At 41.4% G+C, this 19,284-nt stretch overlaps 1 protein-coding gene across 6 annotated transcripts in view; it reads left to right on the plus strand.

The window, feature by feature from the left end:
- ppp1r16b (protein phosphatase 1, regulatory subunit 16B) overlaps positions 1-19,284 on the plus strand; it is a 36,119-nt gene that overhangs the window by 8,365 nt on the left and 8,470 nt on the right. For 3 of the 6 annotated variants that reach the window (XM_088388893.1, XM_088388890.1, XM_088388895.1), the window contains exons 2-3: positions 4,318-4,732; positions 17,311-17,381. In XM_088388893.1, coding sequence (XP_088245019.1) covers positions 4,465-4,732; positions 17,311-17,381 — 339 coding nt within the window. In that variant the 5' untranslated portion in view covers positions 4,318-4,464. Of the gene's footprint in view, positions 1-3,165; positions 3,316-3,615; positions 3,767-4,055; positions 4,178-4,317; positions 4,733-17,310; positions 17,382-19,284 lie in introns of those variants that run through there. The other 3 variants (XM_088388891.1, XM_088388892.1, XM_088388894.1) reach the window with 3 other exon arrangements.

Consider the following 19,284-nt stretch of genomic DNA (forward strand, 5'->3'; position numbering starts at 1 on the left):
GGCTGAGTCTCAGTCATGTTTACCCTTCTCGGGCCATCATTAGGCAGCCAAATGACTCAACTGAGAGGAAAGGATTCGGACGGGGGCAGAGGAGAATGTGAAAGAGAAAAGTAAGGAAAAGAAATGTTAAAGGGAATTTGCCAAAGCTCATGTAATGAAGTAACTAAGATATCGACACACATGCTGATATTTACAGATCGTGTCGTCTGTGTGGAGCAGGTGCAGGAATAACCCACGACAAACACTTCTCTAAACACGGAAAAGCTGTCGGCCAGTCACTGGCTTTTTGTTTACTGGGGAAATTGAGTCCTGTGCAGAAAAAAAACAAAAACGAGACAGGCAATGCTTACGCTTTTGAAGACTGAGTTTGGAGAAAGGGATCCGTTTGGATCAGTGAAGAGGCTGCAAAGCTCTGGCTGTGCCTCTAAACTTGCTCTGTGACCTCAAACCTGCACATAGGTGATGAAATGATCAGAAATGAAGATGGGAAACCAATTAAAAAAATGCACAACCCAACAGTGACAGCTTTGGTTGTTTTTAATGGTGAACTAATTGTAAGCCCAGTGAAGCACTGCATTGAAGCGGCTTGGGTCCTCTGTGTCTCATTAGTGTAAACTCAGTCAAAGCAAAACTTGCCTTTTGATATTGCATCATAGTCAATGACAATACAGTAGATGGCCTAAGATCAGTGTTTCTCAAACCAAGACTGCTTAAAAGGCAAAAAATAATTGCAAATGGCCTTTTTGGCCAAATCTGCTCCCTTCAACCAAAAGTATTTTAGCCTTTTCTCCGTATTCAAGCCTTGCTTAGTTTTCTTACGCGCTATCACCGTACCTGAGAGTGTTCTCAAGCCTGGCATTGAAGCACAATTCAGACCAATCAACGAAAGATTCTCCCATATTTGAAAAAAATAATTACTTCTCCGTATGGCGCATCAAAGAAATGTAGTCGAATTTGTAGTTCTGATCCAAGATGATAGAGCGAGATGGCTTAATAGCTCTGCTACAGCAGCTTTGAAAAACGGATAGAATTGCTTTTTCCAATGGAGCTAATGTAGAAATAAAATATTTATGTCGAGACTGAGGCAGTTGCGCTACCAACACATCATGAAAGTATAAGAAATAATGATCATTCAATCCACATATGTAATAATACTGTACATGGATCAATGTTGTAAAATGTGTGAGCTTCCAGAGTTTATGGACGCAACAAAAGTGTACAAAGTTTCCAGAGAGAACATGTTTAAATGTTTCCCTTTGGCGGGTGTACCCGACCGATCATTGCGACAAAGGAGATGCCATCCCGGAATGGAAGCGAGCAGAGCTCCTTAAATCAAGGCTTCACCCGAGGAGATACGTTTTCCCTCCACGCTGCCAGCAAGCCTAGTGCCAACTAGGACAAGTCACCCAGACAGAATCAAAATGTCCTCCGAGAGGACGCCCCGGGGAGAGAGAGAGAGAGGAGAGATTATTCAAGTGGCGCATCGCCGCCGCAGCTCTCCAGATGCATCTGCGCCTCTTCATCATTGCAGTATTTTGAAGAAGTGTGTCGACAAGTCGGGATGGAGAGCACTGTTGCTATCATAAAAATTTTATTCTCTATTTCTGCTGCTGTACAAGTGTAAATAAAGACATTAATCATCCGGATGTACATTTTTTAGGCTGGAGTCAATGTGTTGGGCTTTTGGGGAGAGAAGGGGATTGCGCCTAGACTGGTTGTCAGTATATCATGGGAAACATACATACTTCGAGTACGATATCATTTTTACGAGCGGGCCACCTTTTGACAAATTAAAAGTGCCGTTAACATATTATAATAAAACGCTGTCTTGACTGTTTGTAATCAGCTTTTACGACTAAGTTTATTTTGATTTTAATTAGAACAACTAACAGAGAATTTTAGTTGGATACATTTGAAAGGCAGAATGGACAAAAAGCTAACATACTAACAGTTTGGCATGCAAGATACCAAGTTGAGTACAAAAAATGATAAAATGCTGCTATACTAACAGTCGGTAGTTTTTCATTTTACATGACTAATATCACCAACAAACGTTCAAGAAAACTGTGATTTTTATGTCATGCAATAACCTTTATCAAGAGGAGTGCTGAACACTTTTTAAAGTCACAAATATTGCAAGCACGGGAGTGTCCCTGAGTGGTCTTAAACCACCATAGATGTGCAGAGCCGTAAAATGAAGGACAATAAAAATGTTTAACATTGTCTTAAAATTTTGTTCAAAGTCCTTCTCCTACATTTCTATTGAGTGAGCATAATCATTATCTTTAAATCACATCATAAAATCTCATTCAGCTCACTGGATTGAGGTCACTGGGAAATCGTAATCATCATTACAGAGGTGATTAAGGATATGTAGAATAAATATATTCCTCATTATATATCGTAAACTAATATTTTACATATTTTACTTTTGCCCACGCAGGTTACGGGATTATGTGGTTTATTGAGGATGCACACGGGGTAGCCATGTCAGGATTGTTATTTTTTTTTTGTTTTGAAGTGAAAATAGCTGGAGAAACAACGTCCTCCTTGTCATGTCGACAAATGAGACTTTTTCTCTTGTGAATGTAGCTGTCAAAAGAAAATACTCATAAACTGTTTTTCACAGCAAAAATCTTTTTGAAGGCTGGCGAGAATGTTTATCACCGTTGGGGCTATTTTCTCAGTTGAGCTGCATCCGATTGAGGCAGTGCCCCCCCCCTACTCTCAATAAAAATGTGCAATGTTCTGTAGCATTCCTATCTGCTGCCAGGGAACTGATTGAGGTCAATCTGTGATTTGCAAGCCTTGGACCCCGGGGAGCGGCCGTGATGTCACAGTGGGGGCTTACAGCTTTTCGTTCTCTCGTCATATCTTTAACAATCAATCACACGCATTAGACTGAATTCTTTAATCAGTTATTGAAAGAGAATTCCCATCCCTATGTTCCTTCTTGGCTATTTTTATTTTATTTATTTTTTAAACGACACAGTCAACGTTGCTGTCTTGACAGAAGGGAACAAGAAAATAGCTGTCAACTTTTGTTGGCGATTCCTTCTGAACAAATTGTAAGGCTTTTTCTTTAACCATCAGCTTTGAAAATCATTTCCAATTTGCCTTTCACTTCTAGCGCTATTTTTTTACATGTCACTCATTTCTGCACAATCGTCACACATACCCAAAGTGATGCTGTAATTAATGACGACTAGTTTCCTGACTATAAGTGGATGTTTGGCTGCTGCAAAGGAAACGAAACTTTGCGTCACACGTCACTACTGTTTGTTGGATCAAGCGGCACGGCAGGCAGCCTGACGAGTAAGTGGCTGATGATTCAAACATATAAATGCTAACTTTAGTGTAAATAAGCAAAGGGAGGGGGGGCAGAAGATTTTCTGGCTGTTATACATTGATTGCCTTTGGCCCAAATATTTTGTTAATGCAAATGTAGAAGAATATCATGTTTTACTTCACACTCTTTTGAGAAGTTAAAAAAAAAAAAGCACACAGAACAGTAGGTGCCTTCCTTTGTCGACATTTCAAAGTCTTTTGGCTTTTTTGCTCTTTCCTCGAGTGGAACTTTTTGTTGCAGTCGTCGGAAAAAAACGACTGCGCTGCCCTAGTTTGTGAGCCTATCTTTCATGTGCAGTATCCAGGAAGTGGTTAACCTTGATTGAGTGGCAGTAGCCGGACGTCTGAGGCGAATGGAAAATTAAAAATGCAAGCTTTTGTTTTTTTGTTTGACTATGTTGGCTTCTATTTCTTTGAGGTAATTAACTACAGAGATTGCACAGTGGTTGTCATGATTAGCATATTTGCCTCAAAGTCGAGAGATTATCGGTTTGAATCTCAGCCCAGACCTTGCAGTGTGGCGTATGCATATTCTCCTCATGTTTTCATGACTTCTATCTTGGTTGCAGTTTTAAAATTGCAAAGGCTTCAATTAAGAAAGAAAAAAAAACTGCTTAATTTCATTGGTCGATACTGTAAGCTTTGTGTGATGTTATAGATCCATAGAGTATATGATGTTAGCTAAAATCGGTGATTAAAAAGCGCAGTCCAAAGAATTACATGACACTGTTTCATAAATAATGGTTATTACAAAAAACAAAAGGGTGTTGTTTACTTTTGGACAGGCTTTAAATAAATAGTGTATTTTCATTCATTTCATTGGGAAAAGGTGATACAATTTTAATTATAATAATTTGAATTAAGATGATATTGTTGATTTTATTATTTATTTATTAGTATTTATTTTATTATTATTATTTAATATTATTGATAATAATGACCTTTCGCTCTCCCTCACTGTTTTGTCAGAACGGCTGCTGAAACCATGAAAACAATGACGAAGGTACTGACAGGAGGAGGCTACTGCCGAAGGTGCAGCCCTCGCTAGACTTTCCCCTACTGCATCGCTCTGCCCGCTGCCCCGACTGCACCACCCCACCCTGACACTTTGCCGTCATGGCCAACCACCTGGAGCTGATCCAGGAGCTGCAGCAGCTGGACAAGGTCCCCAGTCTGGAGAGGCTGCGGGCAGCCCAGAAGCGGCGCACCCAGCAGCTCAAACGCTGGGCCGTGTATGAGAAGGAGATGCAAAACAAAAAGCGCAAGGCAGACAGGAGGGGACGCACCGCCAACGGCTACCAGCACGTCGAGGCCAAGAGGCGTGTGTCGTTCGCAGCCAGCGTGGCGCTCCTGGAAGCGTCAGCCAGGAACGACCCTGATGAAGGTAGACGCACTCATTGGCTGCATACTCATCGTGTGCAAAGTTATTTTAGAAACTCCAAATCTGTTTACATTGTGAAAGAACCACCACACTCATTTCATTGTCTCGTAAGTGTGCGACAAGGTCAAAGCTCAGAGAAGCCAGATTGAAATACTCCCTCCCTCCACATTTGGTGTCACCTCTCAGAAAATACCACTTCTATCTGATCGCGCCTCCTTGAGCTGCCAGTTAATGAGCTGAATTTGTTCGACTAGGCCAATGTTTTATCACCGCGGGAATAATGGAGTTGTCACACCGAGCACAAACTCTGCCAGTCTTTTAATTAAAATTTCTTTACGGATTGGCGCGACCAGCCTGCCCTCCTCTTTTGGAGATGATACAGTAAGTGTTGTGCGCGAGGGAACAAATTAAAAAAAACAAAAAAAACATGACTCGACTATCGAACGATAGCGCGCAGCTGTCTTTGAGATGCGATTTCTCATTGAAATTCACTTGAACATACAGTGGGCTGAAGTGAGACGAATGGAGTTGCTGCACATCCTTTATTTGAGCAAGCTGTCTTTAAAGTCTGAGGAAGGAATATTCTCGTAGAAATCATCAGTTCCGCTAAAGCCGCCTCGTTTATCTCAGGTGAATAAGTGTGAACTTTTTTAAATGTAATGCAACCCTTTCATATATTTGGAACGAAGATTAACAACCAAACAGCTTTAAACTTCTACTTTAAAGGAGCCATACAGTGTTTTTGTTTTCAGTTTTTGGGGTGGAATTTGAACCTAAATTATACTTTGTAATTCTGTGTTCCCGTTCAAAACGGCACATCTGGAATTTGAAAGTGTCTTCATCAAAGCACTTCATGATGCTGCATTTTTTTTTTTTTTTTTGCTGTGATACATTTGTTAGGCTCTACACAATAAGGACATTAGCATTAAAAATAACCTGGCCTAAATACATCAAACATCCGACAGAATATTTCTCGGGTTTGTCATCTGCTTTGCACTCGTGAACTTGCCGCGGCCCCACTGATCTGTTTGCCATCAGCCGCCGCGTAATGAAGGCGAACATGCGCGGTTGACTGAGATGAAAGAAAAAGACAGCATGCGACCTGGGTGGCAGCTGGACACTCTTGTGGATACTTCCGGGAGGTCGACAACCTCGACTCTTGCCCCCTTGGTTGTCTCTGAACCCCGGACGGAATTCAGTTTTCTGCGTGTCGCATTAATGCCTCCACGACAGAGGTTTTTGTCTTTGCTTCCTACGTGGCACAATTCCGATTGGCGTGATGGCAGCGTTACCGGGCAGATGGAGGAACCCATGTGGTGCGAGCGTGGCGTCCACAAAATACAGTTCAGCGTAGTACAGAGTAAAAAGTACAGATCAGCGAGTTTGAAAATATTTCTAGCCTATTTCATAGACACATTGGCGGCCCACGTGGCGTTCAATAAGGAAAGCCAACGACGGCTGGTGGCCAAGGTTACCCGGATTTAAAGCATTAGGTAATAAATGTAAACAGTGATATACAGTAAATAGACAGTCGAGAAAATTGGATATGCAATATTCACTACATTGGAATGGCGTATTCAGATCTACAGTGTAAATCCAGCCCAAGGAGGCTCCCATAACAGTGTCTCCATTATGGATGAGCCTGCTGGTGGTACAGAATGGCACTAAAGAGGCTGCTTTAGAACGGGGGTACGAGCTCGTGGAGAGGATGCATCCTGACTTGACACACATCCTAACAACTCAAGGGCTGGGAAATTGTACACCGGGATAATCTGCAAATCCAACATGAGAAAACAGAAAAGTCTACGCCAGTAATGATGGGGTAGCGTAATGGGAATTGCATTATTTATTACAGCGTAGGGGCTTCAGTTTATAAAAGTATCGACATATGCTGTCAAAAGATTACAAATGGCAACCAACTAACTAGTTTGCCATAAGAACGTAAGAATTAGTTTGCCTATTTGTTTTTCCATTTGAATACATTTCAACATAAGTGAATTGTCAATCTGGAGATTCACAAGTTTACAAAGACACACAACTGTGTTTAAGCCAAACCTGGGCAAATTACGGCCCGCGGGCCACATCCGTCCCTTTGTGCGTCCCTGTCCGGCCTGCATGAGGCCAATCGTAAATTATATTTGATTACTACTTAATTTAAAAAAAAAAAAAAAAGGTGTCGTGCGTGCAATACAACTATTTTGCTTTTATTTTGAAAGGCGTCGCACTTCCGTGTAGCGTACGTGTATGTGAGCTGTGCGTGAAGGTGAACAGTGCGAAGTAATGCTGCCCGAGAAATGTGCAAGGAGCGCCGTGTTTTCAACAAGATATGGACTGCCAAGTATTTCTTTACAGAAATGAAAGGTAAAGCCGTGTGTCTGATTTGTGGTACACAGGTCGCTGTTTTTAAAGAACATAATTTGAGTCGCCACTACACGACCAAGCATGAGAAAAAAATACATCTGTCTGATAAACAGGGCGCATCAGAGGCTGATGCATTGCGAGCAAAACTGCAAGCCCAACAAGGACTTTTTATCAAACTTCACACCCAGAGCTGCAGCGGCTTTGTCATTTGAGGAAAAGTTAAAGAAGTTAAGAATAAATTGTACTGATTAATAATTGTTTTTGATTTGACCTATACACCACAATTTCACATAGCTTAATATAAATATAAACAGAATAATTGTATTCTTCTAATTACCAATACCAACTATTTAAAATAATTTAGTGCATTTTACAATGGAAGAAAATTGAGCAGGTTTAAGTTATCGTACATGTGGCCCTCTGACACAACTCAGGTTTTTCATGTGGCCCCTTGTAAAAAGTAATTGCCCACCCCTGGTTTAAGCGATGAGGCGCATCCCCAGGTGTGGTTGTTATGCCAACACATAGTTTGAAAAGGGATTGTTTTGACTAGACTGTTACGAATAGCAGCGTAGCCTTTCGCAGTTTTCACCGGCATGCTTTCACCACTGACAACACGCTAATTACACCTCACATACCACTGGCAATTATAACATCCAACTCCATGTCGTGGGAGCCTCAACCTAAAATCCACAGTCCATTTTTAGACATTCACATTTGCTTTTGGTTTCACTGCCTACTTTCTCCCTTCTTCCTACCATGTCATTAGCATAAAGATCACGCGGGAGGAGCGAGTAGATTTTGGGCCCCAGCAACGAGCCAGGCGGCCCTCATGTGGAAGAAGAAGTCTTGCTCGGTTATTTGTGTGCAAATGAGCTCTCTCAGGAGCTTTTTGTCTTCTTCTGGTGCCTTCGGTCTCACTGGAGCGAAGCGGCTTTGCTGCCGAGCATATGGGCGCATGCGAGCGGCACTGGAGCGAGGCGTAATGTGATGTAATTAGAACACATCACTGTGCGTGAGAATACTTTAAGGCAATGTGGAGACAACGTGACATTAGGGGTAAAAATCAGGATCAATGGATCAATTCAGTGATATTTTTTAATTTGATTCTTGATGGGATTCGAAAATATCTCTCTGAATTCTCTCAACTAACCGAATTAAACCCATTCTTGTTATATTGTATAACTAAATGACCAATTTTAAAGGAGAAGCATGAGAGAAGTTTGACTTAATTACTTAATTTCACAGACTGTTGTTACAATTTGGCCAATTTACAGCAGATAAAACAGATTCGCACTAGCTAGCAATGATAGCTTCTGATAAGCAGCACATTTGGGATTGTTCGAAGCGATGGCTGTTCGGTGATGTTACTTCTCACACTATAAAAGACAAACATAATTCAGCAACTAAAAAAACAAAATAAAATCCGGGACTCGAATTGATGTCACCAGTAGCGCCACCCTAAGTTATTTTCAGTATGACAAATGCCCTAATGACATCCAATTGCAATTGATAATGTTCCGTTTTGATTACCACTGAGGCAGAACTATTATTGATAGACACAATGCGCTATTAATTATCATGCCTACAACTCATCCAGAACAGCTGCACGCAGGAACAATTGAGCAAAACATGCACAATTGATCTGCTAATTGAGCAGAACTCATTGACCAGAGCTTATCGACTATTTGTGAATTACTGTTGCTGTGATGTCGAGGCGCACCGCATCCCACTGACATGTACTTCTAACACCTTGTTACCATAATTAGAAGCGGGAGTGGGGGCAAACTATACATTAGTAGTGGCTCTACAAAAAGACCCCTGCAGCAGCTGCTGCCTAACACGTTTCTAATGGAATTGGATGGAGACCAAAGAGAAAAGAGAAGCTTGTTATCCATTTCGATTTTTTTTTCGGTTCTCGTAAAAAGAGCAGGAATTCATAGCGCGGTGAAGATGGCTACCATCAAAGTGGGTGAGCGGCCATATTGTTTATTAGAGTGCAATATAGTCAAAAATAGTGCCTCTTTTTTTGTAGTATAGCAAATTTCTTCTCCTCCCTGCTCAGCATGACAACCAGGAACCTGTTTACTAAGCCCATTTCACCTTTGAACTGTCTTGTAAGATGCTACAGTGACCTTGCATCACACCTCGGTTTGGACATCACGTAATAATTGATCAGAATCACAATTTGATAATTGACAAGACAATACATTTTTTGCTGTCTTTAGCGTAAAATGAGGAAAAATGCTATAATATGTCTGAAATTATCGGTATGTGTGTGGTGTGTTTTGTCTTCAAATGTACAATTTGATTCTCAGGGTCAAAGCAGAAACTGATGCATTTTGTATTTTGCATTGTACTCGTGTTCCTGTCATAACAATGAGCCTATCAGTCGTCTTACGCTGAGACGAGACGCAACAATAGTCCCGTGTGCGCTATCTAACCAGATGTAATACACGAGCTGTATGAAAAGTCTTGCCTCCACAAAGATAACAATGCTCAGTTTTGACTCGCAGTCATATTGTTGTAGCAGCTAGGGTGGTACTTTTTTACGAGCTGAGTTATCAGGAAACGCTTCGGTATTAAATATACTAATAGTGGTGGCCATGCCTTTAAAAATAGTCGTGCTCTAATAAGTCATCCACTTAAGTCAATTGAGCTTTTTTTTATGTATATGTACAGGTCATAGGTCACATTAAAAGTGGAAAACAGTTTTAAAATGATTTAACCCAATCACATTTGGAAAGTTTTAAATTGTGAAGTGCATAATGGTTCCATATTCATGAAATCATCGTACTAATGATGTGAAATGTGCAGGCAGTTTGCTATCCTGTGTCGTGTGGTTGTCATTGACAATGCGGCAGTTGATTACTCAAGTGTCATTCAGTGCTTGAAGCCACGCCGCCACTAAGGCTTGGAGATAAGCTGTATCCTTGCGCATGTGACATCTATCGCATTGTGTGAGGCTTGTCGTGGTCCGAGTACCAGTCTTAACCTGCAAACTGGCGCGGAATCGAGCCCCTATATTTTAATTACGCTCTGTCGGCCTCAACACTAACACGGCTGTATTTTCAGATTATGCCTTCATCGTTTCCTACCAGCCCTCTGTGATTAGCTTCATTTTTTTTTTTATGACGTCTCAGTGCAGCCTCAAGACCAGTTCAACTATTTTCTTTACCACCCCCATCCCCTCATGCTTTGTCTCCATAAATTAAAATTGGGATAAAGACTCCAGCAGGCATTTGCCGCTCGGTTGACTGGCACAGCGAGTCTATGTGGCTCGGCTCGGCAACTGACTCATTCTGCTCATGAAACATCATTTAGGATTACTGAGACCGGACTGACGTTTTTACTTATTCAGTCGCATCATTTAGCAAATGACTGGCCTGTGTAAATGTGACACATCAGTGATAGGCTGTTTATTATACTCGAGCGGTTCACTGATCCCTTCCGTCATTGTGTCCTTTGCTTTCACAGCACTCGTGTTCATTTCCTTCATTCGACTGCGCTCTCATAGAATCAACATTATCACTGAGCCGAGATGTTGTTTGCGAGCACGATTAAGCAAAAAATGTTTTTGAGTGTCTGACATTTCCCTTAATTTCCCAGTCAAAATGACAACTCAGACCTTTCAGCAAAGTGGGCCATAAACAGAAACACACGCTACAGCAAAGCAAATGACATTAAGCCTTTGGTTATAAAATTCTATCTAGACATTTTTTATAATGATCATCGTGTACACAATGGTTGTCATGGAGAAAGGCTAATAGCAAAATGAATAGCAAAAAAGATGGACGATGATGGTAGAGTCAGACTGAGCTACGTCGCGTGTAGATTGTCCATTAAATGCAATCAATGACAACATCGAATGAAAATAGAGTCAGGGGGCCTATTATCACATCCAGCGCAAGTCTAGTGCAAAATGCAGTTTAACTGTACACATGGGTCGAGTTTTCTTGCTTTAGGTAATTTCCTAGACTTTTTCCACAGGTAGAAATGGGCAGAATGTAGCTGACATGACAAAGTGTGTTTATACAAGTAAACCGCAAGATCAACCCTTGCGGATGATTTCGTCGGTTGTGCATGTGCCGTGAGGCAATGATAGACCGTCGCCTTTCACCCACAAACATGATAGGAATTTTCCCAAGCTGTTGTCATATTATGAAGGAAATGACATGATGGTTTCCACAAAATCTGTCTGCGTCTTGATCAAACACACCAAAATCCCGTTACACCGACTGCGCCACCGTTTTGACCTGCTGTCAGGTAGTCTATAATTTTGTTTCACCAAATTAGCAGGTCTGCCAGGGGGAATGTAATAGAAAATGCCCTTGGTCTGCCAGAATGGTGCCAGTCTACCAAACTAGGACCCCGTTAGTGCCATACAAACTTTTAGATTTAGGCAATAAAATCCCAAGTGGATGCTTTTCGTACTCAGTGAATAATATGACAGCCACTTAGTGATGCTGCAATTATTTACAATGATTGAAAATCAGCCTACGATTATGCACTGGTAGTTCCGACAGGTCCCTTTCGTCTCCCTCTTCCTACTTCCATGATAACTGAGGTCACCGTGGCCTCAAGCTACTCAACGGTAGGTCTCATTTTGCAGCATCGTGGTTGCTATGATGGCCTCGGGCTTGAGGATAATCAGGCTGATTCAGATTTCAGAAATTCTGATTCTCAAATTTTGGCATCAATCAGGGCAGTGGGGTGGGGGATGTCAGGCTCACAACAGTGCTTTTTTTTTTTTTAGCGTGACAAAATACACCAATAAGATCTTTTAAATGAGAAAATCTTGCCCCCGCCCCCTCCCCTCCTTGCACACCTCCTCATAATAGTCAATGAAAAGACCCTCCTCCCTGCCCATAATCCTGAAATAGGATTTTGGATTATCCTCCGAGGATTAGGCCTCACCAAACCAAAACTAAACCAAACCAGAATGCCTCATTAGTGGACACAGAGTGGTTATGTTCAACACAAGAAGCACACAAAGCAATTGAAACCTCTTGCCAAGTGTGATGATAAAACTATCCAGTCAATTTCAGTGATGTTTACCTCACATATATAGTGTTGAGATGGGACTCTAACAGTTTAGTTTGACTCCCTGCCGTCTGAACTTTTGGTTCCTTCCAGTAATCAGAGGGTGTCAGCCATCTTTCTAGTGCACAGCTGGAGAGGGAGAGAAACAAAACAAACATTTGTCTCTCCCCCGAACTTTATTTAGCACTACTTTTCACTCTCTTTACCGCACATAGATCAAACGCCAGACTGGACCAGACTTGGACCGTGTCGTGCCAGTAGGCCTTGTGAGAGTAAAACAGTAAGACAATGTTGGAGCTCCATTGTTGTGCTGTGATAAACAAGGAGCCATTTGTTTTAAGCATCTGGGAGCCATAGGGAATGTACACGATAAAAAATACAGCACTGTTTATTATGACATATAAAGTAAGCCTTCAACGATTCGTCGACTTGTCGATTTTACCGCTCCGCAGTGACGTTTAGAGCGTGACGTCGACCGCGTCTTCTTGGCTTGAGGGCAAAGCAGCACCAAATGAGTGTGCTGGTTGAAAAGAGTCCATCACTAATTTAAATGATCTATTTGTGATTCCTTTTGAGTCATTCTGAGAAAAAAAACATGTTCAAATTCAATTTATCCTGTCAAAACAGTTCATCGGCTCAGTCTCAATGTGTTGAATAAAAGTTAATAGAGATTGTACACAAAAATCAATCATATAACGTCAAGAGAATTGCCGGCATCTGCAACATTGCCTGAAGGATTTGCCCAGTAATGACACCATCAGCATTATAGAGTGAAGCAATCGTGCGCAGCAGTGCGTGTTATGTTTATTCTATTTTATGGCAACCCCGTACATTGTTGTTTCCTGCGGCGGCGTAGCGTACAATTAACGTCCCTCAATAGGTCATCAGGATAATTATAACGCCTGGTGGAAGCTAATTATATTTCCGCTCTTCTCTCCAAACGTCCTATAAAACCAATGTCATTTCCATGCTACTTATGGATGTGGCCTACTTTTTGTGTGGCGGAAAGCTGAGGAAGTATATTGGACCTAGCCGCGAGGAACACATTCGCATGAGCTCCTCTGGCATTGTCGGGGGGGATTGTAACAGAATAGATAGCTATAAAGTGTCTCTGCCTCATCTTTAAATGAGTTAAATTAAGTGGAGTTTTGGAGCTATGTATTGAGCACAGAATAAATATTGGCTGGGTTAGGCTCACTCGTTTTTATTGGTCACATTGCGATATTCTCGCAGTCTATAAAGCAATTTTGTCTGGCTGCGATTCTAAATTGTCCAGATGTGCGTCTGTGACGGTGGGACCCTGCATTTTGCTAAACAGGCTAAACAAATGAGGACAAATGCTATAGAAAATGGACAGAATAGATGCGTCATCATTTTCAGAGCGATCCAAGGTTGGACCCTCTTCTCTCGCATAATGCCGGAAAACGCCATTGAAAAGAGATGGATAGACAACACTCGCCATGATCGTCAGACCTGTTTTAAAAATATACAAGTAAGCAGTAAAAATACTGTCTTGGATTTTTACAGCTTGTCGCTCGCTCGGAAGGATTATAAACCACAGTGGCATTTTAGTCATATCACATAAAGCATATCAAGTGTATCTCAACAGCATCGTTTAAGAGCGTGCGATAGAAGCAGACACCGTGGCAGGTGTTATTGCCGCAAAACAAAGATTTACCGCTTCAATATAGCAAAAAGAGCTGCTGCATAAAAATCGTCGATTCTTGGACTCGCCTCTCGTAATACGCATGTTAGCCGACCATAAGTTGGCCTGATTCTCATTGCGAGCCCTGGGGAGCCACGCTGTGACTCCACATTCATCCATGCAATAAAAGATCTTCCACTCTCATCTCACCAACAAACTGTTCCTGTATTGCTTCATGTTAAGTAACCTCAAGTTGAACCCCAAAGAGATTGCCTGGAAAAGGGGAGGTTCTCAACAACAACAACAAAAAATGAAATTTTATCGCAAGTTAATAAAGATCAACAGTTTAGATTTCGAGACACTTCACCAGAGAAAATAATGGAAATACAAATCATGAGTTCGAGGGTAATATGATCATAAAATGGCACATTTAGAATTCTGGTGGTTTTTTGCTGATTGCCATTTAGTTTGAATCTAATTAGTTAATTCTGAACACAGCCAGTCATAAGAGGGTGTGCACACTTGTGCAACCACATTATTATTTTTTGTTTACTTTCTCAAAAATATTTTTTTGTTCCCAATTAATTGTATGGATAATCGACCTCATTAATGGAGGATTTTTATTTTTTAAACGGATTCATCTCAGGATTATACGTATATATTTTTTTTAAAGCCTGGCATTTGAACAGGAGTGTGTAGATGTTTGAAATCCACTGAAAGTACACAACAGCAATGAAGCGTTTTAATAAGTGTTATGACTCGGGGGTCCGCAGCGGCGCCGGCGTTATTGCCTTTGAACTATCTCCTGGTCCACTTGGGACGGTCCTATCGCTAACATTAGCAGTATTGACGGCATGCCCCCGTTGAGATAACAGGAAGGAAGGGTGTGTTCCCTTTCCTGTGCCCTTGTTTGTTGACATATCTTTTTATCTTTTGGGAAGCATCTTGTCCAGCTCCCCCGAAGCTTGGAATTCACCGAGCCCGCCCAGGAAGTCATGTGCCAGATATGTGCACTGATTGCTTGCGACGGCAGATAATCGTCATGGTGACCCTCCCAGCTAACGGATTGCTTTTTAAAGACATGTTTTGCGTGTTTAGTCATTCTCAAGGGATTGTGGCACCGACTGAAGTCACTTACTTCCGATACACTGACATATTATAGAAAACAGACTTTTTAATGGCTTGTAAATAAATTAGTCTTAGGAGAAGTGCCGTGTCGCCCTGTCTTCGATGGATTTTGAAACTTTTACTTATGTATGTTGTCTTTGTGTATTGTAATATTGGCAAGGAGAGATCTTGCCGTTTACTTGCCAATGTCATGCACGGACCCCAGCGAGTCTATTTCTGTTTCTAAAATGTTAAGTATGCGTGCGCTCTGACCGCCTTGAATTTAATGTGAATGAGGGACTTTGCAATGATCCATCCCACAACAGCGCACAATGGCGCCAACGCCCCCCTGTGTAAAGTCTAGCAAAATACCAAAAGAAAGAAAACACCACCCATGCGCCAATTGCACGGTTTTGTGCTAGACTTATAGTAGGAATAAAAAGAATGCCCCTTGTGTTCTTTATTTGATACCAGATGTGCGTGACGGCATGGCGGCACTGTCCATGACATTTATGTTCTTTGTGTATTATTGGAAAGCTGAGCAGAATGTCATGCACAGTTTTAACTAAACTCATTTAGCTTTTTTTCCCCTCAGTTTTCTATTCACCTCCAGGTGGGCATATCAGGTTTAAAATGATCTTTGCCTTTATTATTCTCAAGCTACTGTGCCATTTCGAGCCCTCACTTTCTGTTTGAAAGTCTCATTTATAAGCCCAATTTAGCCTCACTGCTAGAAGATTAAAAGTCCTGTGATTTTTATTCTAACGAGGCTATTTTGTTCCCCATCTGACGTTCTGAATCATGAACGCTGTCCAAGTAGCATTCGGTGTTATTTTCCATCTTGCTGCAATGATTTAGTCTTGCTCTGAATGTTACATCTCGGTTGTCACTGGTAATTAACGAGAGCTTCTCTTTATTTGTTGCGATGTTTTGAACGCAAGCTCCAGGCTCCTTTCAAATAATACAGATCAGTGTTGTGTGTGTTAGTGTGTGTATGGGACGGATAACCTCGTCCTTGGCCATATTTATGGCAGACTTAGACATGATAGACAGACTCTGTCACGCCGGCTACAATGCAGCTGACTACCAAGCAGAACAGTTCAGTGACATTACACACGTAGTAGAAAGGTGTGAAGCAGAACAAATCTGAAATGAAAGTAATATTGGAGTACTAGATTTTCTACATAAACTTCGCACGCAACTTAAAAAAAGTTTTAAAATGGTCAAAAGCAAACGTTTTTAAAATGGGTCACTCTATCTGTTTGCGGAGAACGTTGTGCAAAAAAAGTGAGGGGTTTTTTATGAGCTGTTTGAAACATACTACAGGACTTGTAGCAAAAAAAAAATAAAAGCCAGCTCCTTTTAAAGTAAATGCATCCTCGAGCAAAGTCATCTATTTTTACACTGTGCATAAAGTCACTTCTAACGCGGGAGAACATTTTCTTCCCCTATGAATGCACACGACATTATCTAAAAGTTCAAGAATATGTCTGGAATAATACCTCAACAAGAATAAAAAGCAGTTACAAAATGTTTGGAAGTGGTTTTGACAGTACTGACGTGAAATATGGAGTCATTGTCATGGCAACCATTGACGATCTCTTGAAGTGGTCTGTAATAGTAAACCAGCCTGGACACCCCACATGTTCCGATTAAGTGCAATGCTTGAACAATGTTTGTGAGGAAAGGCTATATTAGGTCAAGAGTGACAGGCAATAATCATAACCTCAAATCTCTCATTCTTTGGACAGTTTTTTTTTTTTGGGAGGGGGCGGGGGCTATAGACAGATGGCATCAGCAACAGGATGTCAATAAGCATCACATTCTGCTCAGAGGTTTACCTAAGTTCACATTGCTGATTTATTTTGTGTGTGTGTGTGTGCGTATTTGTGAAGGCTTTATCTGTTTTGGCCACTCGACCGGCAAACGCTGTAATCCTACGTGTCATTACATCACCCAACCCCCACTCGTAACGAATAGCCCCGCCCTCGTTGACAATGCCATTCATATTTCCCCAAGGTCAATTAGGTAACATCCTGACAGAACCGTTAATATGAGAGATTGAAGCTTCCACAAGTGTGATTGACTAATGGAATGAGAGAAGCAGCATCAGGGGACAAAAGGATCAGGATGGATCTTGAGATTTGGTTGCATTTTTTTTTTCATGCATATCATGGTTGTAACAACAAGTGTCTCATTTCGCTCTATGTTTGTATATTTTGGGGCAAAATAAAACCAAAAGAATCAAAACATGATTTCTAATTCTAAAGCCACCACATTTCGTATTCCATCAGTGTACAAGCGCGATGCTTAAATTGGCAAACGCGACCGCATTAATCCAAGGCAATCGAAGGAAAAATCTTAATAGCAATATTTCCAAGTCGTTGGCTCTCATTAATCACTTCCTTTGTCTGTTTTCCACCAGTGCGCTACCTGCTGAAGAACAACGTGAGCCCAGACCTCTGCAACGAAGACGGCCTTACAGCACTTCATCAGGTGCGAGGCACAAAATGTCTGGACTATAAGGCGCACCGGACTATAAGGCGCACCATTAATGCATCATGTCAGATTTTTAAGCCAAATCAAATCATTCTCCATTTTATCTTTTTTATTTCAACTTCAGACGCTACAAATTACTTTATAATCACAAAATAATGATCCATAGTCTTTTTAATTCATGATTCATAGTCTTCAGCGGGCCACTTATGATTGATTTCATGACACAATGCTTCAGGCCAGTTTAAATTTAGGAATTTGGTCCATATATAAGGCGCACCGGACTATAAGGCACACTGTCGGCTTTTGAGAAAATTTTAGGTTTTTAGGTGCGCCTTATAGTCCGGAAAATACGGTAGTTGCAAATCGGATTAGCTGATGGCTAACTTCTATTCTCAACCAAACAAATTCATTTCATATCCACGTGAATGAATGCAACAAATATGACAAGACTGACTTCATCGTATCAAAAGGACAAAGCGTGGATGTTGATGATGAAACAGAAGGAAGTCAAGTCCCATTTTGACTTGAAGGCACAACACGGAATGAAATAGATATGGAAGATGAAAATGATTTCAACATAGTTGTATTAGAAAAGGAAATTGAAAGGCTAGCAGCTGTTTTTCCTTGTTAATGGCGCCATTACTGGTGCTAATATACCTTTCCGATTGCTTCGCTAAAGTATCGCCTCATTTAATGTCAAATCACCCCAAGTCTGTTTACAGTCATCAGCGACTAATTGTCCTTAAGTGTGATAATTACAATCGACTTTATGATACAAGAATGCCAATCGGGCTGCTTGACTGGCACACCTGAAGAAACACCGCCATGTTCTGGAGTTTGACTTATCTTGAGTGCAACAGTGCACAGCGTGTGGCACACTTTCGCTGCAGTACTTCGAATGCGGCAAGACACTTAGGGTGCCGTCGACGGGCGGCACGACGGAGAAGAGGGAGCCTTTTCATGCCGATTCAAACGAGGCACCAGAAAGCACGGATGGAACGAGGGGGTGCTGGAAGGCAAATACATGCAGACGTATCCACGCAGGGGTGGATGGGCGATAATGGCTGCCTTTCATGTCTGAGAATATCAACAGGCTCATCTTCACCTAGATGAACATGAAAAGCAGACGAGAGCAATGCTTTAGCTCTACTCCAGTCAAAAATGAGCATCCCCATAAAAACAAAATCTTTAGTATTTGAGTCACAATGGAAATGTGAGCTGAACTCCTGGAAAAGTGCCTTTTTAATGTGCACGCAATTTTACAACCAGTGAGCGTAAGGTGTATAAATGTAGGTAGTGTATAAAAACAAAAATGTATGGATGGAAAATGTAAGATCGTTGTTTTTTCATCACTTTCTTTTTGTTGATCTCAACTCGGGCCTTTCGGCTGCCATTTTTATTTATTTTTGCCTCCTCTAGCACATGTGTTTTCCCTCTCGGGCACTCCACATGAATAATCCCGCGCCCACTGACAGGCAATGAGACGAAATGCGAAGCAACCTCCGGCATGCTTGGTGTTTTTTTTTTTCCTGAGAGATGAGCAAAAAAAAAAAAAACATCACATTAACCTTTAGGCATTAAATAAATGTGGTGTGTATGCATCTTTGCACGCGGGCACTATCATTGTCTATTTGGATCGATCAGCCTGCACATTTTTCTTCAAGACGAGTTCACTTTGGCAGTGATTGAAAAGACACAGAATACTTTCACGCACACGCACACAGTGAGGGCTTTCAGTATTAAACTGACCATTAGATGTAAATAAAAACGTATGAGCTCTTTGTTTTGTCATGGTCAGATGGAATCCGAGATAAGATGCACACGTACCCACAGACACGTACAGACACGCACGCACCGTGGGGAATGGAGTGGCGGTGATCTCGCTTAAATGAGATGTCAC

The sequence above is a fragment of the Syngnathus floridae genome, chromosome 11 (genome assembly GCF_059516105.1).
Source record: "Syngnathus floridae isolate MCC-2025c chromosome 11, RoL_Sflo_1.0, whole genome shotgun sequence".
NCBI lineage: Eukaryota > Metazoa > Chordata > Actinopteri > Syngnathiformes > Syngnathidae > Syngnathus > Syngnathus floridae.